The sequence below is a fragment of the Sminthopsis crassicaudata genome, chromosome 3, assembly GCF_048593235.1.
Source record: "Sminthopsis crassicaudata isolate SCR6 chromosome 3, ASM4859323v1, whole genome shotgun sequence".
Taxonomy (NCBI): domain Eukaryota; kingdom Metazoa; phylum Chordata; class Mammalia; order Dasyuromorphia; family Dasyuridae; genus Sminthopsis; species Sminthopsis crassicaudata.
In genome coordinates this window covers 571612803-571639753 of record NC_133619.1, presented here as the reverse complement: position 1 = coordinate 571639753, position 26951 = coordinate 571612803, and the positions used below count along the sequence as shown (strand labels likewise).

General features: G+C 36.2%; 1 protein-coding gene across 5 annotated transcripts in view; it reads left to right on the top strand.

Annotated features, from left to right (window-relative positions):
* SGCZ (sarcoglycan zeta) overlaps window positions 1–24166 on the top strand; it is a 531956-nt gene extending 507790 nt beyond the window's left edge. The window contains exons 7-9 of one of the 5 annotated variants that reach the window (XM_074304818.1): window positions 6503–6575; window positions 12127–12250; window positions 20396–24166. In XM_074304818.1, coding sequence (XP_074160919.1) covers window positions 6503–6575; window positions 12127–12250; window positions 20396–20590 — 392 coding nt within the window. In that variant the 3' untranslated portion in view covers window positions 20591–24166. The remainder of the gene's footprint in view (window positions 1–6502; window positions 6576–12126; window positions 12251–20395) is intronic. The other 4 variants (XM_074304815.1, XM_074304814.1, XM_074304819.1 and 1 more) reach the window with 4 other exon arrangements.
* The last annotated feature ends 2785 nt before the right edge of the window (window positions 24167–26951 follow it).

Genomic DNA, 26951 nt, shown 5'->3' with positions numbered 1-26951 from the left:
CAGTGAGCTCAATTTGTATATCTTGGTGAAATCTGCTGATATCTTGGGCTAGGAAAGACTATGTTTTACTAGCTCCGGTAATGTCTCTTAGCCTATATCTCCAAAATCATGTAAAATTTTGCCAACTATAGAATGTTAGGAAATACCAACTGCTTTCTAATATTCTGTGTCATCAGTGATGGTCCAGTCCAATACTGGTCATTACCTCTAATAGGAAAACTAGAGATTGGAATTTGAGTCTTTTCATGTAACTTCCTCATTTCTTGGTTTGTTATACTTCATCCACCTGCTCTCACCATCAGACATCCTCAGACAACCAAGACAGAGAAGAGAGTTTTAGTGAGATAAGGCTCAAACATGCTGCTGACCTGCTTTCTGATGAATGTCTACTCCCAGCTGGATTGCCATTTACTTGCAGTTTAGCTCTGTGGATCTTCTATATACTCTTTGCCCCTTCCTCCAAATCAGGGCTTCTTGACCTCCACTCATCTTCCCTAGCCAGTAGCACATGTGAATCTGGAAGTGTCTAGGGCTGCCAACAATCTCTGGCAAGCGATGTCTACCTTGGCAGTGGTCAAAATATGTTAGTAGATAGTTGTCAGTCATATTTACAACTGTGTTCTTTATCGCCAATGAAGAACTAGAATGAACCTCAGATATTAACAAGTCAAACTTCATCATTTTATAGATGAAACCAAGGCTGAGAATATTATGCACAAGTTGTTTTTGTAGGTTTACATAGGTAGCAAGTCAAAGACAAGAAAAGTCAAAAAACATCCTCGGCAGAATAGATACCTGGAGTTGAGAGATGTAGTGTTTTGTTTATGGAAAAGCCAGGAAGCCAATGATACTGATTCAAAAAGTATGTGTCAAGGAATAAGGTATAAGAATACTAGAAAAATAGGAAGGTTGTGAAGGGCTCTGAATGTCAAATAGATGGTTTTGTATTTGATCCTAGATGTTGATAGGGAGTCACTGGAGTTTATTAGTTCTAAGGGATGGAGGAGAAAGAGTGAAAGGTGACATAATCAGACATGTACTTTAAAAAAAATCACTTTAGGGGGCAGCTAGGTGGTGCAGTGGATAGAGCACTGGCCCTAAAGTCAGGAGAACCTGAGTTCAAATTTGACCTCAGACAAGGAACACTTCCTAGCTGTATAACCCTGGCCAAGTCATTTATTCCCAATAGCCTCAGGGGGAAAAAATCACTTTAGTGGTTGAATGGAAAATAATTTGGGATGGGAGGAGAGGCTTGAGTTAGGCAGATGTATCAACAAGCTATTGCAATAATCCAATCAATTAGTAAATCAATAAACATTAAGTGCCTACTATGTGTCAATCACTGCTAAACACTGGAGATACAAAAAGAAGAATCTAATAGGGGAGGCAACATGCAAACAAATATATGCAAAGCAAGCCACATACGCATAATAAATAGCAAATCATTAATAGTGAGAAAGCATAGAAATTAAGAAGGTTTTGTGAAGACTCCTTACAGATGATGGGATTTTAATTGGGACATAAAAAACCAGGGAGATCAGTAGTCAAAACGGAATAGGGAAAATGTTCTAGACATGGGAACAGCCAGAGAGAATGTCCTGAGGCCAAGAAATGTAGTGTCTTTTTCAGGCAACTGCAAGGAGGCCAATGTAACTAACTGGATCAAAGAGTATTTCTCAGGGGGGAGGAGAGGGGAATATTATAAGAAGACTAGAAATATCAGAAATATCTAGGGTATGCAGAGATTAGAATGTAAGCACAATATTTGCTCCTGGAGCTGATAGGAAGGTCCTGAATTTTACTGGGGAGCTGGAGAAGGTGACACATCCCAACCTGAATTTTAGGGAAATCTCTTTTGGTGGCTGAATAGAGAATGGGTTGGAGTGGGAGGAGTTTTGAGGCTGCTAAACTCATTAACAGCTATTGTAATAATCCTGGTGGGAGGTGATGCAGTATCACAGAAGAGAAGATGATGTATTCAAAAGATGCTACAAAGGAACAAGTAATAGTCCTTGGCAATAGATTAGACTTGGGGGTTGGTGCTGAGAGATAGGAGTTGGACATAACTCCTCAGTTGTAAGCATGAGGGACTGGGGAGATAAGTTGCCATCTACAATAATGGAAAAGGTAGAAAAGGGATGGGATTTAATAGGAAGGAATGAGATAGAGAACAGACCATTAGATCTGACAACTAAGTGATCAGTCACTTAGCAGAGAGCAGTATCAGTGGAATGATGAAGTTGGAAGCTGGGTTAAGAAAAGAGTGAGAAAAGAGGCAGTGGAGGCACCTGTTGTAAAGGGCCTTTTCAAGAACTTAGCTACAGAGGTCAGAAGAGAAATAGGATGGAACAAAGTCTTTCTGATAACAAGCTCAATGCTCTAGAGTCTAATTAATCATGTGGCCTCGGAACAGTTCAGCATGACCTATTTCAAAGCCACAAACTGCAACTTCCACTTCTGTTTAGGATAATGAATCTTGCTCAGCTTTCTATTGGTACATGAAGTACTTTCCTGGTGACCATAACTCTGTTGATCCAGGACTAATCCCAAGCCTTCCAGGCAGGGCAAAAAATAGTCCTTGAGTCTATACAGGCCAATAGGTTACTCTGAGTTTTTGCAAGCTTGTTCCTATCTGTACATTATTCTCCAAAAGTCTTGTGGGATTTATGAAAAAAAAAAAAAAAAAGAGAGATTTCTTGCCCATCTTCTGTCATGAAAGCACAACTGCAGCAATTCAAATGCTTTAACAGTGACAATAGTTCTTCACAAATTGTGTCTGATAAATACTAAATGGTAGGAAATTCCTCAGATCATTTTATGGAGGCAAAGGATACCATTTCCTCAGGGACAGAGTTCACATCTTATTGAGATGTAATGTGACCCACATACTTAGAAGGATTTCTGCCAACATGGGATAGTGTCTGGGACATAGTAAGCTCTTAATAAATGTTTGTTGACCGGTTACTTAATTTGTCAATTTAAAACTTCAAATCATTTTCCTCTAGTCAAATTACCTAGTTGGGGCAATTGAGTGGTACAGTGTATAGAGATCCAGATCATAGTCAGAAAAACCTAGGTTCAAATACTATTTCAGATGCTTTATATTTCTGTGATCCTGGACAAATCACTTAGGTTTTTTGCCTCAGGTTCCTCATCTATAAAATGGGGATAATAAGAGTATCTACCTGTCAGGATTGTTGTAAGTATCAAATGAATAAATATTTATAAAATACCTAGTAAACTTTAAAGTGCTTTATAAAGGGAAGCTATTATTATTATTATCTATCAGACACTGAAAAGCAGTAGATGCCCCTGAGATGTCTTGGGGCATACATTCAAACTGGCAACATCTAGCAGAATGGATGGAAGCAATCTTCTTATTTTTCTTTGACATAGGAATCTCATAATAGCCACTGCATAAGTCCAACACTGGGAACTACTGGCTGCCTAACAGAGAATCCTTGATCTCATAACATGGTTCACTTTAGTTCTATTCAGAGTTCAATAGTCTATACTTACATGTATCTTTCCATTTATTTTCTTTTGATATAGACTCCCTCTTTTCTAGCATTCAAAAGGCAAGAAAGAAGACTGAGTCTACAACCAAACTCTTTATAATAAGTTGAGCACCAAAAAAAAAAAAAAACAAACAAAAAAAAAAAAAACAAAAAACTTCTGATCCAACCAGTTCATCCCCAAACATTGAAACCCCACTTTCATGTAAGATCTGCCTCCTCCATATGTAGAAATAAGCAAAGTACCAACCAAAGATGAATCCCTTTCCCTTTTTCTCATTACCTCATTGTCCATCTCAAATCATGTTCTTTGATATTTAAGAATAAACTAGAATTAAAGGTAAAGAAATGAACTATTGTCTCATATCCATGGCCTCTAAATCTAAGAAGAAATAATGATGCGAAAATTCAAAAACAGATTAAAATTATCATCAAAAGACATCATCAAGTTCTGACTGAGCTTTTCCCCAACCCTGATATATAATTGTAATCCCATTTTATTCACTAATGACAATTATCCATTTCTGCAAGGAGTTTGCCTGCAAGAAAATAATTGAATTCATGGTCTATTTGTTCGTCAAGTATGTTCTCATCTTACTTTCTCAAACTATTTTGTATTCAGCATTAAATTAATTAACTTGGAGGCAGAATGATCTACGAAAAGAGTAAGAGTCCCATAACTTGGATTTAAATGACAATTTTGACATATTAAATCTTCAATTGAAAAAAATCTTCCATTCTTTCCAGTAAGAATTCCCAATTTCTCCTTAAAGCTCTATAGTATTTCATTAGGAGGTGAAAAATTTGATTCCATATTTCATTGTGCAGTCTGAACATATAGTAATCTCATAACAACATCTTCAAGAAAAATGCCTCTAACCACAAAGTAGAATTAAGCTAATTTGGGTTAATGATCTCAAAGAAAATATTTAGTAGAAATATTTTAATATAAGTTTTTATGGATTTTTTTCTTGTTTTTTACATCACCATGATTTCTCCCATTATCCTTCTCCATCCCCTACCCAAAGAGTCATCTCAAGTTAAAGGAGAGAAGAAAAGAGAAAAAAAAATTATAATAAATGAATGCATCAAAAAAAATATATAAATATATAAAATGTAGCTCACTCATTGACTTCTTCCCTTTATAAAAGGATATGGTGGGAGTATCCTCTCATATTTCTTCTTTAGAGTTGTATTTGTTCTTAGTAATTTTGTAACCTTCTTTTTTAACATTGTTGTAGTTACTATGTATATTGTTTACTTACTTCACTCTGCCTCAGTTCATGTAGATCTTTCCATCCTTCTTGAATAGTAATATCTCATTTTATTCATTTACCAAATTTTATTTAGTCTTCCCTAATTGATGAGCATTAACTTTATTTTCAATTCTTTGCTACCACAAAAAGTGCTGTTATAAATATATTGGTGTATATAGAGGCTTTCTTATGCATAAACATAATAGTGGAATCTCTGTTTCAAAGTTTATGGACATTTAGTCACTTTTTTGCACATCTTCAGGTTGCTTTCCAAATAGTTCTACTGATTCATAGCTGCATTAATAATCCACTAGTATCTTTCCAATTAATTTAGAGCATGCTTTCATAAAGCTGTGAATAGTTTGCAATTTTTTTGAAAACTCTCCATTCATAAGATTGTTTATAGCCTTATCTATTCCCAATGAAAATTCATATGTAAAATACACATATGAGTGTATATATATAAAGATATATATATAATGCATCACACATTACATATGTGTGTGTGTTTCACATGGGACATGTTGGGAATCTGTCTCTGGGAAAGACATTCTATCATTGGGCATGAGCAACTTTTTTTTTCATTGCCTGTTTAGTAGGAACAGGCTGCATCTTTGATACTATTTCCCCCCAATATACTGCTTCTTCTCTTATTCTAGACACAGTGCTTTAATTTGCGCAGAAGCATTTCAGTCTCATGGAATCAAATTTATTTTTATAATCAGTAAACCGTGCCCAAATTTCACCAAGAAGTAGACTCCAATTTATCCTCAATATCCTTGATCATAATGATTTCACCAGTTAACATTGTAGCTACCAGTATTTCTCACCCTTACTGGGTCTATGTGTTCCATGGCCCTCAATTCCATACATTTTTCAGAGTGGATGCACAACAAAAATATGATATTTATATGTCCACTTTTATCACTTGCTTCTTCCTCAATGGTAGCCATAAGTAATATTTTATTTCAAATGAGTAAATTTCTTTCAGTCCCCATCATCTGAGGAGCCATCTAAATTAGCAGCTTAGCTTACCAAGCCAAAAAGACATTGGGTAAGATTTTCATTCATAGAAGAGAACCGAATCAATTTTTTAATGATGTCAAGATACAATGAGATCATAGATTCCCTATTATCCACAAGATAGGGGACCAATTGGTGAAAACTCCACAAATCTGAATATCTAGAGATGTCAATGTCTTTTCAAATCAAAGAATAATAAACATATCCCCAGAAATTTGGATTTCCCTTTGCCTAATCTCTGCTGTTACACCTATCTTTCATTCTCTTTTTTTCTGTTCTTCCTCTTATTTTACCTTCTTCTGCCTCTAAGAGGTAACTCTATGGCTAGAGGCTTGAATCAGATAGTCCTGAGTTCAAATTTTGACCTCAGAAACTTTCTAACTGTGTGAGCCTGGGCAAGTTACTTAACCTTTGTCTCAGTTTTCTCAAATATAAAATGAGGACAATAACAGCACCTGCTTCCTAACATTGGTAATGAGGTAACATTTATAAAGCACATAACAGTACCTGGCAGATAGTAAGCCCTTAACAAATGCTTTTTTCCTTCCTCGTTTCTTTTGGTCCTCTTCTTCCTTCTATTCTCTTCATATTTTTTCTGTTTCCTGTGATAGCACTTTTTTAAACATATATTCTAAGAAACCTGATTATCAGAAATAACATATCTGCTATCAACAAGAATGTAATGATTCTGTTACTTGATCCTTACAGGCACAGAAGGAGCAGTATTTGGACACTCTGTAGAAACACCTCACATCAGAGCAGAACCTTCCCAAGATCTCAAGTAAGCGTTGATTCTAGCATGATTAGTTTTCTTTGCTGAGCTTTGTTAAAATATGAAGTGGTGCTATATAAAATACAATCTATACTCCCAGGAACCAAGGGACAATCTTCAAAAAGAAACATGGAGGTGTGAACCAAGTATGTGTACCTAGCTATTTTGTTCAATTTTAACATTTTGAGCTTTCTTTTCCTTTCCTTTTGTTGTATGCTATTTATTTTTTTCTAGTGATTCTGCATAAGCCAAGGAAAGAAGGTTGCAGAATGGAAGAATTGGGAGTAGGAGAAAAGACAGCTGGATTAAAGCAACTCCTAGGTATAGATCTTGTACAATGATCAATATTTGGCCTTAGCATGATATTACAGAGAGCCATTCATCATCTCAAAAACCAAGTTCTCAAAGTGAAGTCATCTGGAAATTTGAAAATACTCTTGAACCCTGGGCAGTTCATAGTTGCTGCTTTGATGGAGGCTGTAATGTTTTCTATGAGTTGGTCCATATAAACACGTACAAGAGAATCCTTCATTCATCACTGATACCCTTAAGTCTATTATAATTTGCCACATGGGGATCCTAATGGTTCTACATTTCCCACCACAACCAAACTCCTTGGGTCATTTAATTCCCTAAAAGTCATATACTCTGTCTCTGTTCCACCAATCTAGACCTACACCTTTTGTCTCATCCATAAACAGTGAATGGCAGAAGCATGTATTCCTCAGTTCATTCAATGGGGTTGCCCATCTAATGACACATCAATCTAGCTCAGTGGTCCTCAAACTTTTTAAATAGGGGGCCAGTTCACTATCCCCTCAGACTGTTGGAGGACTGGACGATAGTAAAAACAAAAACTCACACTCTGTCTCCGCCCCTCAGCCCATCTGCCATAACCCAGCTGGCCGCATAAACGTCCTCAGCAGGCTGCATCTGGCCCTTGGGCCGTAGTTTGAAAACCCCTGCGTAGCTCGTGTGTATTTTTTGACTCATTTGTTATTGGTTGTAGGAAATGTTGGCTTCTTCTCTTTAAAGTGAATTTTATCAAACATAGCCTTCCTATTCTGAAACATAATGATATCCACAATATGTCATTGACAGAGAGGAGCATAAAGAGAACCACACTATTTATTAGAAACCTTATTATCATTTATTTCTATTCAATTCAGCAATTCAGACATTTATTTAATGTGTGCTAAAGAATGGACAAGTCACTAAGCATGTTTTATTGCCCAGAGAGGCTGTATGAGCCCAATGGAGAGAAGACTAGTCTTCAAGTCAGGAAGTTATGGGTTCAGCTCCTGCCTTTGACACACAGTGTCTGTGGAACCTGCACAAGTTACTTCATTATTGACTTCTGCTTAGCAGAAACTGATACTGTGAGAGAGGAGTGATTCTCACCTTGAGTAAAAACACAGGTTTTTAAAGTCACTGCAAATACAATTAAGTTTCAGGATTTCAGTTGGTGTCTGATTTATTTCTGTATTTTTAAAATGTACATGAATTCCTCCTGGATTAGGAAAGATAGTAATAAAGGCAAAAGTGCAGTTCCTGTCCTCAGGAAGATCACATTTTCATGGGTAAAATTAGTACGTACATATGGGAAAGAGTGGGAAGAAATGATGTTGAAGAGGAAAATCAGAAAAATTTTACCATAGAATGTGCCAGTAAAGGATTTAGGGAAATATCACTTTGCATTTATTGTGTTTGCATTTCATATTTATATAATTTTCAATTCACTTTCTGGCAGGTATTGCCATGGAGACTTAGGACTTAGACTGTAACTATAGCAACTGAACAGATGTTTTAATCCAGAATTTCCAAATAACCATGATATTGAATATGGGACCAGATAAGGACCACTGGAAGAGACACAGAGATGTGGAGATCCATTGCTGTTAGGTTGATAGGGAAGGCAGTCAGGGTAATGTTTTCTGATTCCAAGACTTCCAGGAGTAAGAAGTCATCCTAAATCTATGGATGGAAGGGGTGAGTAGGATACATCACCAACACAAGTGATGAGTTTTATAGCTAATGGGACAAAACTGAAGGGCCAGCATCCTCCTACACAAGGAAAGTAGGGGAACAGCTCTCTGGTAATTGCACAAAGTATTCACACCTTATTTTTCCTCCATCCTATAGGGAAGGATGTTTTAGAGTAAAAGAGAAAGGAATCATTTCTATTCCCTGTCCCGATGGCCATAAACAACCAGAGGAACAATATCTGAATGTGATTATCTACTCAATGTTGATAGAGAAAGCCCTAAAGCAAAGTAAGCTTCCTCCTCCCCACCCCATCCCCCAAAATAAATAAGCTGGATGGGGAGCTGGCCATGGTATGACTGAACTCGGAGATATCTGGTAAAGGGACTCTTTAGCATCAAGCCTAGAACCTACCAATCCTTTATAAATTAGGCTGCTATTAAATCTGGGTTTTTGCATCATACTGTATTAGCTTACAGATGAACAACTTGCCATTTGTTTTATCTATGTGCTCATTGCCTCCCTACTCACTATCAAAAGTTAAAGGAGTTATTTTCATTATTGTCTTTGTAACTACAGTGACTGACATGTGGTAGAGATCTTATAAATGAAAACTTAATTCATTTGACATGCTAGCTATCATTAAGTATATGCAGGGCTCTTTTGTCAAAAATTATTAGAATTACTCAGATTTGACCCAAAGGTCAACACTAAATGGAATATCCAAAGAAGCAGACTAGGCCTAATGAAAAGAAAGACTTCCCAGGAATCATCACTATTGAAAAGTAGAATGGATGGGAAAGCACATACCTACTTCTCTTCTCCAGGAAAAACCATCTTCCTATAGCATGGGGCAAGGTCCTTCACCATTCTGATTTCTCTTCCTTGGAATCACTCCACATTATCAGTATCCCAGGTGTGTGCCTTTCTCCTTCCCTCATTTTCAGATGACTTTAAATTAAGACCAGATAGTATTTGTTGTGGGCTATCTGATGTTCAGCTCTTGGCTAAACAGATGTTCCCTGAATCCAGCCCCTTCCAACTGTGAGATTCTATGATTTTCTGAAAAATGAAGGAGAGTGGACTGATTCATAACTTGGAAATAACACAGCACCTTCAACAATCTCCAAGTACTCCCTGTTTCCCCAACCTATCTTTTCACAGTGATATTCTCTCAATGTTCTGATATCATCATGGAGCACTATGATCTCAGAAGGTTTCCTACCACAGATAATCCTTTAAAAGACTATCAGAGACAATTAGTGGCACTCAGTAAGCTATAATACATTACCCATAATAACTTGCCACAGAGAAGTGTGAGAGATGTCAACAAGAAGCAACATCATGAATGAAAGAGAAGTTATAGATTTCCTGGATACTTCACCAATGCAAACCACCCAAGAATCTGAAGAAAATTCTAGCACTGGATACAGCTTAATCCTCATGGATCACTGGCTTAACAGAAGGATGTGAACAGACTGACAAGTCAATGAGGGACTGTGTTCTTAACCATCTTGATGAAGACCATGATGGTGAAATCATTGATCAGTGAAGTGGACAAATAAAGCATTGGGTGGATGAGTGCTTTGCTCTGTATTCTCTGGCTCAATGGCTCTGCTCTCTACTTTTCAGGTAAGGCAATAGGAAATTGCTTGATGACTGTTTTCTGCCTGAGTGATAAATATGAAGCAACAGAAATAGCAAGGAATGTCTAGCACATTTTTGAATGCCTCAGTGATAGGTTTACAGAAATGTTGTCAGATTCCCTTATGACTTATGTATTCAGCAGAACTCTTTGACTCAAATAAAACCCAGCTGCAACATACTTGATGCCTAACCAAACTATATCCATCCATTTGAGAAAGTAATTGGCACTTATTCCTGTTTCTAGTCATTGAATTGCTTTTCCTAGAATTACCAAATATACACACCATTTTCAACTAGTGACACATTTTAATTAAATATTCCTTTCATTTAGGTCTGGCAGGTCTAAATTAACTACTGCGTGAATTATAGGATCATCCACAAACAGATAATTATGCATAATGCTAGGAGTAATTAACACTAAGGGAATATGATAGTAGTCCCTAGACACAATTTTGGGGTGCCTAAGGAAATAGCCCAATAAAGATAAGACTGAACAATGTCAATCTAGTTTCAGCTTCTCAGAGATGCCCAGATGTGAAATCAACAAAATAGTCAATAGCTTTAGTTGGTGAACTAACAATTACAGGAAGGAAATGGAGTCATTTCTTGCATCCTCCAATTCTTTCCCTTTGAGCCTTTAAGGTATCTCTGACTACCAAGAAAGAACATGCCTCGGAGGAGCCAATGGTGTTGGTTTATTGTCTACCAGACAGCGTATTACATGTCCAATGAGATCCCAGCAGAGTAAATCTAGGGGGACTGTCCACTAATAATTTAGCAGCAAAGGTACACTTCAGTTGATCTGACTTAAATGGTCCAAGACTACAAAAAAGAAGAGAGAGATGTGAGGGCAATAAGTGAGAATATGGATGCCTTCTTTACCCTCTCTCTTTTTTCTTCTCTTCTGCCTTTTCCTTCTAATCTCCATGCTTTTTTCATGTATTTCATTATGATGTTGAAACCTGTCAAATCACCCTGTCCTGATCATTTGTCCTCTCTTAAATAATCTCAGTCCTTTACATCTTTCATCTTTCATCAGAGGACTTGAAGTTCCAAATTTAGAACTTCTTTTGAGACTCCTGGCATTTATTGGGGGAGGGGCTAGACACAGGCAATAGGCATAGAGAATGCCTTGTGTGTTCATCTGAATTAAATTCTAGCAGGATTCTAACAGGATGCAAAGACAGCGTGAGAGCTTTGAAAAATCTGCAAGCTGACAAATCTTTGCATGCCATCAGTTTTCAAATATTAATGACTTTAATTAAATCTAGGTTTATCATTTTTAAAGCAAAGATTCTGTGTTGGGTTGTACTTTTGGGCAAAGTATGAAATAATTAATTTCTGACCTACATACAGATAGCACATAAACTACTGAATGAAGTGAATATCTTTTGACCTATTTTGAGGAAATGCTATGAATGGAAATAAAGAGGGAACTGATGCTTAAAATGGAAAATGAAAGATAGAAAAATGACAATAACCAATGAACATTGTTGAGAGCAACTATCAACCTCAAGTAGATGATAAAACATTGGTGCAAAGATTCTATTTTTCTTATTAGGAGAAGATATTCATTTTATTTCCAGTTTCCATTAGAGAATAAGATTTTTTTTTTAATTTCTCATAGCCTTATTATTATAGTAAGTGACATCTATATAATACATTAAACACATTATCTCATTTGATCCTCACAACTCTCTGAAGTAAAGAGAAGTGTTAATCATATTTCTGTTTAGCAGTTGAGGGAATTGAAGTTGGGTAAAGACAAGGGCCTTCCCAAGGATAACCTACCTAGTAAATGTTGGAGGAGAGATTCCAATTCTGTTCTTTCTTGACTCTAGGTCTGGCTCTTTCCCAACTGCACCAAAGGTACCCCTCATTCACATTATCTGTTTGTTTGTTAATGATTGCTGTATTTTTAATTTTCTAGGCTTGAATCTCCAACTAGGTCTTTGATCATGGAAGCACCTAGAGGCGTCCAAGTGAGTGCAGCTGCAGGAGACTTCAAGGCCACATGCAGGAAAGAACTTCACTTACAATCCACAGAAGGGGAGGTGAGTAAGGACAGAGCAATGGGACAATCTCTATCCTGGGAAACTTGTTGCCAGTTGGAAAACTGTGCCTAATAAAATAAGATAAACACTTTTTTTTCTCATCCTAAAGGCCTTCAGAATATATGTATAAAAAAAAGAAAGAAATATGTGTATACAAGTTCACACAAAAGTCCTGTGTGGTCCTTTCTGTTAATACCTCCATTTTACAGAAGAAGAAAATAATCTTTTATCATCACTGGTGTGAAGGGAAGAATAGTATTTCTCAACTAGCAGCAGGAACTGAATAATTATGAGAGGTAGAAGTCAAGTGAGATGGGGAAAGGCAGGAACATTTTGAGCATTTTGGAAAGGATCTCAAAGTGTTGCATGTCCAATAACAACTCCATTGGGATCAAGTAAATTTTTCTTCTCCTACTTTACTCCTCCTCCTTTATCCCACTATTGTCTGACAAACTAGCATCACTTTCCCTTAAGTCTTCTTTATTTGTTGCCTTTGCTTTTATGATAGTTCTGATCTCCAGATTTTATTTCATTCTGAATGTGAGTGCTTGTACTAAATGACTGGGCTATTCTATGTAAAAAAATAAAGAAGAAATTTGGGGCTAATATCTTTTTTTTTTATATATATATATATATATTTTATAATATTATCCCTTGTATTCATTTTTCCAAATTACCCCCCCTCCCTCTATTCCCTCCCCCCAACGACAGGCAATACCATACATTTTACATGTGTTACAATATAGTCTAAGTACAATACATGTGTGTGAATATCATTTTCTTGTTGCACAATAAACATTAGAATCCGAAGGTACATGCAACCTGGGCAGACAGATATTAGTGCTAACAATTTACATTCACTTCCCAGTGTTTCTTCTCTGGGTGTATCTACCTCTGTCCATCATTGATCAACTGGAAGTGAGTTGGATCTTCTTTATGTTGAAGATTTCCACTTCCATCAGAATACATCCTCATACAGTATTGTTGTTGAAGTATACAGTGATCTTCTGGTTCTGCTCATTTCACTCAGCATCAGTTGATTTAAGTCTCTCCAATCCTCTCTGTATTCCTCCTGCTGGTCATTTCTTACCGAGCAATAATATTCCATAACTTTCATATACCACAATTTACCCAACCATTCTCCAACTGATGGACATCCATTCATCTTCCAGTTTCTAGCTACAACAAAAAGAGCTGCCACAAACATTTTGGCACATATATGTCTCTTTCCGCTCTTTAGTATTTCTTTGGGATATAATCCCAGTAGTAGCGCTGCTGGGTCAAAGGGTATGCACAGTTTGATAACTTTTTGGGCATAATTCCAGATTGCTCTCCAGAATGGCTGGATTCTTTCACAACTCCACCAGCAATGTATTAGTGTCCCAATTTCCCCACATCCCCTCCAACATTTGTCATTATTTGTTCCTGTCATCTTAGCCAATCTGACAGGTGTGTAGTGGTATCTCAGAGTGGTCTTAATTTGCATTTCTCTGATCAGTAGTGATTTGGAACACTCTTTCATGTGAGTGGATATAGTTTCAATTTCTTCCTCTGAGAATTGTCTGTTCATATCCTTTGACCATTTATCAATTGGAGAATGGTTCGGTTTCTTATAAATTATGGTCAGTTCTCTATATATTTTGGAAATGAGACCTTTGTCAGAACCTTTGTTTTTAAAAATATTTTCCCAATTTGTTACTTCCCTTCTAATCTTGTTTGCATTAGTAGGGGCTAATATCTTTTGTTCATTTGTATCTCACTCTATGATTCTCACAGACTATAAGATAGTAGAATGGTTTGTCATTTCATTCTCCAGTGGATTTAGGTAAATAGAAGATAAGTGACTTGCCCAGAGCTAAAAAGTTACTGTCTAAGGCCTGATTTGAACTCAAATCTTCCTGACTCCAGGCCCAGTGCTCCATCCACTGAGCTACTAGCTGTCTTATATCCCTAAACATAACTAAAAGCCTTATTTAAAACATAGCTAACTGTCTGCCTTCCTCCCTCCCTTCTCACTTTCTCTGTGTGTATGTCTCTTTCTCTTTCTCTCTTTGTCTCTGTCTCTCTTTGTCTCTTTTTCTCTATTTCTTTCTGTCTCTCTCTATTTCTCTCTGTGTGTCTCTCTCAGATGCTCTGTCTCTCTATCTGTTTTTTTTCTCTCTGTCTCTACCACTCTGTCTCTTTCTTTCTCTCTGTTTCTCTTTGTGGGTCTCTCAGATGCTGTTTCTCTGTCTGTCTGTTTCTCCCTCCCTCCCCACCTATCTCTTTTTTCTCTCCTCCTTTTCTCTCTCTCTCTTTCTTCTTTCCCCTTGACAGGTTTCCCCCTTTCACTTTGGGATAGCATCAATTATTTGAAAGTTTTTCCATAGTCAAGTATCACTCTAAATCTTTCCCACTTCCACTCATTGAATCCAATTCTGTCTTCAGGGATCAGCTAGAACAACCTCTTTTCAAGTAAAAGACATTTGAGTACTCCCAGAGAATTACAGCATCTCCTTCCTGCTTCCTTTAGTCTTCTTTTCATCAGATATATTGCAAAACAGACTAAATGGAAGAGTATCCAGGAGAAGAAGAGTGGGCTGATCATCAGTGTCAAATACTATAGAAAGGTCAAGAAGAATAAGATTGGTCAATTGAGAAATCATAGATGACTGGAAAGCATTGTTTCATGAGATCCAAATTCAAACTGCAGAAGGGTGAGAAGGGAACAAGAAAAGAGGAAATAGAGGTAATGAGTGTATAATGAATCAAGGAACATTTATTTTTAAAAGGATCTAATTTGTTCTAAGCACAGTGATAGGCACTGGGCATATAAAGACAAATTAGATATTGCCTGCCCTCAAGGAACTTACATTTTTTTGGAGAAAAAATGAAATTATATAAGCATGTGAAAAACCACCAATAAATAGATAAGAGATAGTTTGGTGAGGGAGGGAGTTGAATAAAGTAAAAAATGAATATATTTGTAGGCATCAAGAAATAATCCAATAATATATGGAGAGATTAAAAATTGAAGCAGAATAGATGGATGAATCAGGGCAAGAAAAAAGAAGATATCTGAGCAATGGTATTAGAAGAAGATTTGGCTTTTATAAAGGGACAGATCACTTCTTAATCATAGGCTAGAGAAGAAGAAGAGAGAATAGAAGATTATGTCAAGGGATTTTTGTATACAATAGGAAAAAAGAGAATTCAAATACCTCAAGAGCACAGAGTATTCCAGGAAAGATCGACATTTTACGTATTCATTTTACTCTTCTCTAAAACTTATCTAGTGATACCACATTCAGTTTTAGATATAGTGATTCAAACTGGATTTGATATTCTAATGCAGATCTGACAATATCAAATATAGCAATGGAAAGATATAAGAGATATACTCCAGAATATAAATAAGAGAGAATAAAGCATTCCAAAAGGGTACTTCCTTTCTTGATACTGCCCTATCCCATATCACTTCAAACACATATGAAGTACAAATATCTTGAGTTGTTTTTAGATTTTTGTAGTCCTTTTATTGTGGATTAGTGACGGATGAATGGACTTAAGAAATTAAGATGAAATCTAGGGAAAGATATAGATAAAATTCTCCTTGCTGGCTTTCATTACAAGATTTCACCAAAAATGGAAAGTCTTATTAACATGTATTCTACTTTCATCCAATAATGAATGAATGAATGATTGAATGAATGAAAAATAAATAAATAAGTAAGTAAGTAAAAGCAATGAGCTTTTAGAATGTTTCTTTGTTATCTTTTCTTTCATAATTCAAAGAAATATTAAGCCCAGGTAAAAAAAAGATGTTAAATCCTGAGATGTTAAATGACTTGTCCAAAATCAGATATGTGGCTCAGCAAGATCCAAATAAAGAATCTCTTTATAATTTTATAGGACACTTTTATAATTATTGTATATTCTTCACTCTTTCCACTACACTGTAAATATTCTATCATAAGAACTCCATTAATATTGAGCAACTCAATGATAAGAAGTTCAGTTATTTCCCCATGTATATAAAGTCCAAACCACTTGCTTGTTAAAACCAAGAGTTCAATTTGTGATTTGCTAAATTGAAATTTTACTGGAAATCCATAATTGTCCCCTTAATGGTTTAAAGTTCACTTGGTCATAATGTATGAAGATTTCTTTGACTAAATAATTTGGCAGCAGCAGTGTTTAAAGGTACAAAGCATCTGTCAACATCATCCACTGATAGACAAATAATCCCCAATAGGGAAAGTAAATCAATATTTATTCTGATGTAATCTGAATATAGCTTGAGCTCCTTTTGCTTTTATATAACATCTTATATCATTCCTTCCTCTGATTTCTCATGACTATATAGTAATCTTGTGTTATCTGAATTTGTACTCCTTCATGCTGTATTTGAATATCTTTCTCTCAACTGCTTGTAATAACTTTATTTTGGTATGAAAATGGTGAAATGGAACTACTACATGCCTTGGAGTTGCAAGCATTTCCCCTATCCTGCCTCAGTGATACTCTGCCAACTTGATTGATCAGTACTTGTTGTCTATAGTCAAACATGTTTTGCAATTTTTATGTTATTTTCTGCAGCATGGTATTTTTTTCATTTTTTTTATATTCTTGTTTGAAATTTATGATCTTTTAATTATCTATCTGTATCTTAAATGTTCAAGCACTCTAACTTTTATAAAATTCATGTTTTCCCCTATGTTTGTTGTATTTTGCTTATCCCCTCTCAAATGTTCTGCTATTTCTGTATTTAGTATTCCAAATCTGTCATTTTCTCTTTCAAGTTCTCTACTTCATAGGAAACAACTATTTCTTTGAATTTCTTTCCTTTGATGCTTGTGTTTGTCTTACCTTATAAATTTCACTTCAGTTATGATATATCTGGCATTTAATTTTTATGAGGTATTTAAGTTGCTTATATAAATGCTAATTATTATTAATATTGATATTAATTATATTCCTAAATGTTTGATCCTACCTTACTTCATTTTTCTAGATCTATTACTCAGATAACTTTTTGATGACAAGCAATTCAATTTTCACTTTTTTCTCTTTATTCATTTAATGAATGGGGCAACAGCTTCTAGTAATAGATGAAACTAGTACAGGGTTATTGGTGCCATAAAGACTAATGATGAAAACTTCACCTTTTATATGATTAAGGCTTGTTTGTTACATTGATGCTTTTAAAGCCTGTGGACAGTGAACCATTTTTCATTCTACTTCACAATTTTTTTGTGAAATGATCGCACTAATTTTTCATTTAAGCCTCTCTTTTCTAACACCTAATTGAGAGGGCTTCTAAGTTCCTTATCCAACCTTAACATTTGTTAGGTGAGATCCACCCAGAAATGGCTCACTTCTAGGTCCAGCAATGGACTGACTCATAATTAACAAGCTGAGAAATTCAGCAACAAAAGTTTAGACATCACACAAAGAATTTATTTTTTGATCTTTAAATTATACATTGAAGTGTATAGGAATAAATGGTGAACTTTGTGGGGTTAATGGATAGCACTTTGAGTAAATAAAAGATCATGTGAAGTATTGAGATGTTCCATTGCTAGAGAGTGTTAGTGCAATAATAGTTTCTCAAGAGAAGACTTCATCAGGCCAGTTTGGTTCAGGTTGACTGGGGCTACTAACATGATTCTATTACACTTGCTGGTAATTAATTCTTCTGTCAATGGATCACACTTGTCTTTAATTACATTGGACTCATGCTATCATTTGAACTCATTTAAATGCTGTTAACTTCAGTTTCCTCATTTATAAAAATGTTATAATAATAATACTTTCCTTCTGAGATTGTTGTGAGGATAAATAATTGTAATAGATAAATAATAATTGTAAAGTGTTTAGCAAGTGCCTGGTTCATAGTAAGAAATATATTATTATTATTATTATTATTATTATTATTATTTTCTCAACTATAAAATGAAGATCATAATAGCATCTACCTTGCTTGGTTTTTATGAGGGTCAAATAAGATATTATTCATAAAATACTATGTAAACCATAAAACTGTATAAGTATTAGCTATTGTTAAATTTGGACTCAAACTTTAGAATGTGTGATTAAATATCTATACCCATTAGATAACTCCAAAATACTAATTATGCAAATAGATGGTCTAGGCCCTGACTCAATTGAGAATCTATTTGAATTGCATTTGTATGCCTAAGGAAAAGAATAAAAGCAGCTAGAGAGTTCTGCCTCTCTTGATTTAATGATTCCACTGCATTTGCTTTGATTACATAATCATAGTGTTAGAATTAAAGGGACTCTAGATCTGATATTGTCCAAAGGTCTCATTTTACAGACAAAGAAACTGAGGCCCAGGGAAAATCATAGAATTAAAGCATTGCAAGTGATGTTGACATTTTCTTTGTCCAATCCACAGCCAAATAAAAATACTCTAAATACACCCTATGACTGTTTATCCACAAATGACTTGAAAATCTCTGATTAGGAAGGCTCTACTACTCCCTGATATTTCCCCTTCCACTTTTGCACAGTTCTAATTGTGTCACTTTCTTTTCCTCAAGCCTATATTTGCCCTCTGCAATTTACAGCAGTTGTCCCTACCTCAGCTTTCCAGAGTCAAGAAGAATGAATTTTATACCTTTCTACATAATGCTTCATTATACACACATGGCCTCCATCCCAGCTCCCGTCCCCTAACCTTCTTTTCCAGACACAATATGCCTCATAGCTTCAATAGATATTAATAGGGCCTTTCAACCTGTGGACATTTCCACCTTGTTCAGAGAAGGCATATCTTGTTAGGGTTGTTTTTAACATAGTCTTAATTTCCTCTTGCAGCCTTCTCATTCTTCACTTCCAGAGAACCATTCCTATATAACAGGTAACTTTGCTTGAGGGAAAAAAGGAAGAAGAAAAAATTATCAAACTATTCTATAGATTTAAAAGAAATCCATACCCATTTACCTTTCAAATCTGTAAAACAGTGGAAGGAGGTATTTTCCTGAGGCTAGGATAATTCTTTGTAATTTTGCAATATTTTTAGATTGTTTTGCAGGTGTTGTTCTTCCTTTTACACTGAAGTCGTATAACTTTAATTTTCCTGACTATTTAATTTTCATCAATTCATATAAGTTTTTACATGTTTCTGTGTTCTTCAAATTTCTTGTTTCTTACAATATTGTAATATTCCATTACATTCATGTACTACAAATTTTTAACCATCCCTCAATGAATGGATAGGCTTTGTTTCTCATTCTTTTCTATTAAAAAAAAGTATTTCAATAAATATTTTGGTGCATGGGAGGACTTTTTTTTATCAATGATCTCCTTGGGATATAAGTCCACAAAATCTGTGGATAAAAGTATATAGACATTTTAATCACTCTATTTGCATAATTCCAAATTGCTTTCTAAAATGTTTATACTAATTCACAGCTCCACCAGAAATGTCCTGGGAGGCCAGTCTTCCCACAATCACTCCAATATTGAATATTCTATCTCTTTTCATCTTTGCCAATTTTAGGAGCATGAGAAGAAACCTCAGAGGTGTTTTGATTTTCATTTTTCTTGTGTTTAGTTATTGAGTTACATTGTTTCATATAGTTGTTGCAATTCTACTTTTGAGGATTGTTTTGTTTCTATCCTCTGACCACTTATCTATTGGAAAATAGCTTTTGGTAAGAATTTCTTCTCAAAATCTTTCCTTTCCTCTTAATCTAGTTTTCCTTTTAGAATTTAGAACTTTTTAATTAATTTTCTTTTTTTTTTTTTTTTTTTTTTTGCTGAGGCAATTGGGGTTAAGTGACTTGCCCAGGATCACACAGTTAGGAAGTATTAAGTGCTTGAGACAATATTTGAACTCAGGTCCTCCTGAATTCAGAACTGGTGCTCTATCTACTGCACCAACTAGCTGCCCCTTCCCCGCTTTAAAAAAAAATCTCAGTCTAAAGTGGAGTGGTAAGAACAAGGGATAGCTGGCAATCAATTGACAGATTCAATTGTTAAGAAAAACCCTCCTTCAGCACCTCAGGAAGATCCTTTGTGATAAACCTAGGCAAAGACATGGACAAGGGTTCCAGAGGATGGGCAGGCATTGGAACCAAGTTCTGAAGGGATCAATCATGTCCAGAAACATTAAACTATGGTTTCTTTTTCTCCTAGATATTTTTAAATGCAGACACCATTCGTCTAGGAAATCTACCTGTGGGATCCTTTTCTGCTGCCCCACCAAGCTCCCCAGCACCTCAACAGACTGTGTATGAGCTCTGTGCCTGTCCCAATGGCAAACTGTACCTTTCCCCAGCTGGAGCGGGCTCCACGTGTCATTCCAGCAGCAGCATCTGCCTGTGGCACTGACACGCCCCTGATGGCACCTCACACCAGAATAGCCTTCCCTTCCTGGCCGTCTGCTACCCAGTTCTGCTCAGTTTGCCTCCCAAGGAGTCCAAGGCACTCTCATACTTTGCAGAGAGTCTCAGTCAAAACTACTCACAGGGAGACAGCACCAAGGTTTGGAGGGACGCTGTTATCTTCAGCAGGAAATCTGGATCCTTCTTGTCCCCCTGGGTGTCTGCTACACGGAGGCGAGCACATGCTTTAAACTTTGGCAGGACCGGGATGGAAACTGCACGTATATACGTGATCTAGAAACATTCCCTCAGCATCCCATAGGGAGACATATTGGGAATTGGGAAACCTGTATGATAACTAACACTACTGTCTGAAAGCACAATTTTCCATTCATCTTTTTGGATGTAAACTTTTATCCCATAATTTTAAAATATTGAAAGCATTGTGTAATGCTTGCTTTACTAAACAATTAAATTCAATACATGTTTTTAAGGAGGAGAGAGAGAGAGAGAGAGAGAGAGAGAGAGAGAGAGAGAGAGAGAGAGAGAGAGAGAGAGAGGAGGGAGAGAAGGAGAAAGAGAGAGAGAGAGAGAGAGAGAGAGAGAGAGAGAGAGAGAGAGAGAGAGAGAGAGAGAGAGAGAGAGAGAGAATATGATTGAGGGAGAGAATGAGAATCCTGCTCTGAATTTTGTTTTTTTCCAATCTAATGTGTCTTTCCTCTTTGTTTGGTATGTCTAGAACTCTGTACATTATGTCATTTTGAGTGTCGTCGCCATTATAACCCATTGTTAAGATGCCACACAATCCTGTCCTCCATCAGATCTGAAGAGCCTTATGGAAACTTTAATGGTTGATACATATGAAGCATTTATTTCAAATGAACATCTAACTTATCAAAATCTAGATCAGAGAAAAAGAAATCTCCTGATGGTATGGAAAATGGATCAAGTTTTAAAACTCATATAGTTATTTAAGCCTTGTTAATAACAAATGTGTGTCAATGGGAATTGAATCCCAATATTTCCTATGTATTCTTTTTATATAGTTAGCTCTGTGTTTCCAAGTTATCCCATTAAATATCCATTAGCTGATGGAAATAAAAGAAAGAAAAAGAAAGAAAGAAAGAAAGAAAGAAAGAAAGAAAGAAAGAAAGAAAGAAAGAAAGAAAGAAAGAAAGAAAGAAAGAAAGAAAGAAAGAAAGAAAGAAAGAAAGAAAGAAAGAAAGAAAGAAAGAAAGAAAGAAAGAAAGAAAGAAAGAAGGAAGGAAGGAAGGAAGGAAGGAAGGAAGGAAGGAAGGAAGGAAGGAAGGAAGGAAGGAAGGAAGGAAGGAAGGAAGGAAGGAAGGAAGGAAGGAAGGAAGGAAGGAAGAAAAAGAAAAAGCAAGTACTAAGAAATACGGCATCCACACTGATTCTACTGAACCATAATTTATATCAAAGTGTCCTACTTTTCTTTAACTCTCTCTCTCTCTCTCTCTCTCTCTCTCTCTCTCTCTCTCTCTCTCTCTCTCTGGAATGTCTTTGATGAAACTGTTTGATTAGTCTACCACCAGAATTCTAGACTTTTATCATTCTCCACTACTTAATGACTTTATTTAAAGTGTACATCTAAAAAAAAAAAAAAAAAAAAAAAAGACTCTAGAATGTTGTCAATCAATTTATCAAAACCCTGCCTAACAAGAGTGTCTTGAAAGTTGCAGGATTGTGGAATGTAAAACAATATTAAATGTTTCCTATTTTGGAAAGGTTGTTTGTTTAACATAAGGTAAGTTGTCTTTTTTACAGGTTGTCAATCAAACTTCAGTAACTCCTAATACCTTTCCTAGTTTGAGAGGTATAATCAGAAGTACCTGACTGATTCTTTTGGGATGGCTGCCTGCTCAGAGTGTCAGTGAAACAAACGGAGACAGTATAAAGTGAAGAGGGTGGGGTGACATTTCTCCAAGTATGTTCATAAGTCACTGGCTTACCAGCTTATTAAAGACCTCTGAAGTCTTTTGGGACAATGCAGATATAAACAAGTTTTCTCACCAGCACCTGTGACAAGTGGTCACATAACTTTTCTAAAAGACCTGCAAGAAGAGGAGGAAGCCCCTCTTCCCTAAAGCAACCCATTTCTACTTTAGGAGAACTCTCTCTGTTAGAAAAGCTTTACATTAAACCTAAATTTGTCCTTATCTTTTTACTCTGTCAAATGATCCCCATTACTAAGTGAAAAGTCCTACCAACATTCTAAAAACATTCCTCATGTTCCCCCAAGCCTTCTCTTCTTTAAGCTTCATGTCCCCATTTCTTTTATCCAATTTTCATATGTCATGAGCTTGAGCTTCTCTTCCCTTGGATAATGCCTGGTTTATCAGTAATAGACAAGGTTTTGAACTGCTATTTCATTGGCACAGATAATTCCCTCTGTCACCACAGGTTGGCTCTTCTTCTTTAGCACAGAGTATTGACTTGAGTATTGAAGTGAAATGACTTTCCCAGAATCACAAAGTCATTATGTATAAAAGGTAGCACAGTAGGTCAATGTACTTCTTTATTTATAGCATCCATCATTGGACTCGATTCTCCAGGTGTCATGTGGCCAGATGTGAGTTTGGTGGAATAGTGACCTGCTTAGGTATAAATAGCATGTCTCTATTCTTGCCACCTACAGTGCACTGGCTGCATGAGCTTCCATGTCATTATTGACCCAACATTGAGCTTGTAGTCCACTCAAATCCCAGGTCCTTTTTCAGATACACTGTTTTCTGGCCATTGGATTGTGTGACCCAAGAGCCAGGTCCTACATTTATCCCTATGATATTTTATTATTAAATCTGAACCAACATTGTCACCAGCCAAGATCATTCTGAACTCTGACTGACCACCTCTTTCAACATTGTGCCATCTATAAATCTGACAAGCATGCCATCAATTATTTTATCCAAATCAACAATAAAAGTGTTGATTTGATCAATAAGCCCAGAAAAATGTGAAAGGTTAAGCAACATTGTCTTGAATCATCTGGATTAACTGTCTACTTAGAATAATTTAAATGATTCTATTCTTCCCCCTGCTTTGATAATTACCCCAAACTTTCCTCTTCATTTAATGTTACATATAGACAATCATTTTATTGAATCTTGTATTATTGCCTCAAATCTACCTGGACAAGGGGTGGGAGAAAGAGCCAATTAAACAAGCAATTATTTAAAAAAAAAGTGATATAATTGTTTAATTGGGTTCAACTATTAATTTAGTTATAATCATACAAAATATTACCCAAGGAGGTTTGAAGAATTTCTAAGGATAAATTGTGACATTTTACTTAGTTAATAATGGTTTTCAATTCAAATTTTCTGAATTTATATAAATTCATGAAAGAACATAGCATGGTAGAAAGAGCCTTGGACCAGTGTCCATGTCCTGGTTCTATCACAAATCAATTTATGACTTGAAAAGGTACCTCCCTTCTCTGGAACTCAGTTTTCTCATCTTTGAAATGAATAACTGGCAGAATATCTAAAATTTGATGGTTTCTTAACAAAGCATGAAGGTGAGTAAAGTTATAAAAGATTATTTGGGGAGCATAGTAATTAGCAAAGAGGACATATATGCTAATTGACACTGAACAATTATAAGATATGAAATCTTTTGTAAAGTTTCCTCATATATAAATATTATATATAATATATAAACATATATAAATAATAATGCTTACAAAACTTATCTCTCAGGGTTTATGGAGCAGGAAGGAGGGTAAATCAAAGGAAATAATGTAGACAAAGTCAATCAAAAAGTTGCCAAACATTTATTAAATATCTATCAGATGCCAGGCACTGTCCTAAGTGCTAGGGATACAAAAAGAAGCAGAACACAATCCCAAGAAACTTATTCGTGGGGTGAGACAACAAGCAAACAAATGTGTACTGACAAATTCTATACAGGATAAATAGAAAATAATTGACAGAGGGAAGGCACTAGCATTAAGAAGAATTGAGAAAGGCTTCCTGGAGGAGGTGGGATTTAGTTGGAAATGAAGCCAAGGAGGCTATGAGATAGAAATGAGAAGGAAGAGCATTCCAGCAATGGTGGACAGCCAGAGAAAATGTGTGGAGCCAAGAAAGTGTCATCGTACAACAGCCAGGAGTTTTATGTCATTGGACTGAAGTACACGTGGATGAATGTAAGGTGCTCAAAGTTCTGGATAAATCTAGGAGGTTTCATAAATGTCAACTATTAAGGAGTAAAATAAATTGAATAGGCAATGATCAAGATCAGGGCCTTAAAAGGATAAAAGCCAGGCTATGTGCACAAAGGCACATAGGTAAGAGAATTCAAAACAAACCTGGGTACCAGCATGGAGTTGTGGCTAGAGTTCTGTGCTTGGAATTAGAAAAACCTGGGTTCGGATAATATCAGTGGGGATTTATTTGCAGTATAATACACTAGACAAGTCACTTCATCTGTGCCTCAGTTTCTTTATCTATAAAATGAAGATTAAATTCAACAGCCTCTAAGTTCTTTTCCAACTCTAAATCTATGACTTTGATTCTATAAACCAGTAGCAATTAGTTCTAATTTGGCTAGAAAGTACATTGAGGAAGAAAGGTCATGTAGATGATGAGCCAGGTCATGGAAACCATGGAAATCATGCCAGGCAATTCATCTTTTATCCCCATGGGCACTCAGAAGTCACTAGAGAGTTTCATAAAGGACAATGACATGGTCAAATTTGAGTATTAGGCTGCTAACTGAAAGGTAGTTTGGAAGGAAAAGAAACCAGAATGAAGAAAACTTCCCTTCACTATAAAAAGGCTACTGTATTAACCATGTAAGAGAGGTTCTGAAATAGGGTCAGTGCATGTATGAATGGTCAAGAGGACATAGATGTGAAGGCAAAGCTGATGAGACTTGGAAAGGGAGGATAAGGAGTAAAGCACGATCCAAGGATTGCTACTGTAAGTGATGGAAGGATAATATTCCCTCCAGCTGGAATATGGAAGTTATGAAGCTGACAACTTAGGGGGAAGTTCAAGTTTGGACATAGAAAATGCTCAAGTTTACTTCATTCCAGATGTTTCTCCCCCCAACCTTCCCCAAGATATTAGAATAACATGACTGGAGTTTTTCATGCAACTACAAACACCGAGCATCAATGGAAGGTGCAAAAGGGACCATGTATATTCATACCAATGGAGTATTTGAGGGTCTTATGCACAGACCTCCAAGAAGAGAATCCTCTTTCTAGCCTACATCAGTGTACCCAGTAGCTTCTCTCCTAGAAAATGTGCCCTGAAAAACTTATCTCTCTCTATTTAACAAATGAATAGAAGGAAAATATATCCTTAAGAACTTACCTCTTTCTATTGAACATGTGCATAGATAGTGATGGTCCCCATGCCCTAGTTGGTCTCATCATATGCAAAGCAAACAGGAATAATCCTGCCTAGTAATCTTTACATCCTTCTTCACTTATCTTCACTGGCTGAACACTGTAAAAGAAGTAGCATGCAATATTTATAGACTGTCTGAAGAAACAATGATGTCCATGGTAATGGTCTATGTTGCAACCCCATTTTTAGGGAGGATAAGATTGCATGAGGAGAAAATAGTCATTTGCCCAGCAGAGAGGCAGAAGGACAAAGAGCAATCTTGATCCTCTCCAAACCCTACAAGATTTTCAGAAGGATGAGATGTGCATACAATTAACCATTATTTATTAATCTACTACCATATATGAGAAATACAAAGCCAAATGGAGTAAGAAAAATACAAAGGTTCAGTTTAGAGCAGAGAAGGGAGGCTTTAGGAAGGAGAGGGCATTTAAGCAGGGCTGTGAAGGATAAAGTAGAAGAAAAGAGAAGCAAAGGAATCCTCTAACCTGATTCCTCTTTAAATATATTGACACTCAAATATAAACATTTAAGATCATCAGTTCCAAGTCAGAATAAACATCATCTAGCCCATTTTTCAGAACAGAAAACTGAAGCTCAGAGAGAAGAAGGGACATGGCCAGGGTCACACAGTTCATGAGTGATTGTAGCTCTGAGTTTACTTCTGAGAACTATCAGCCTTCCCAGTAACCCTTCCCAGTACACACTTTTGGCCAAAAAACAAAACAAAACCCTTTACTTTGGACTCTCCCTTCATTCTCACCATGACAATCAAGGAATGGCTCTTCCAGAGAGAAGTGTGAGCTTCTCTGTTCTTGACTTTCAGTGAATGGCCTTAGGTTTATTTGACGCAAACCTGAAGTTTGGAGACTATCTCCCTTTCTTTCAGAGATGCTCCCATTGCCTAAAGTTCTTTATAATTTGACCTCATCCTCCCACTTAGATCATTTTTTTCTTCAAGAACCCCTGAAAATTCATCGCCCCATTCAC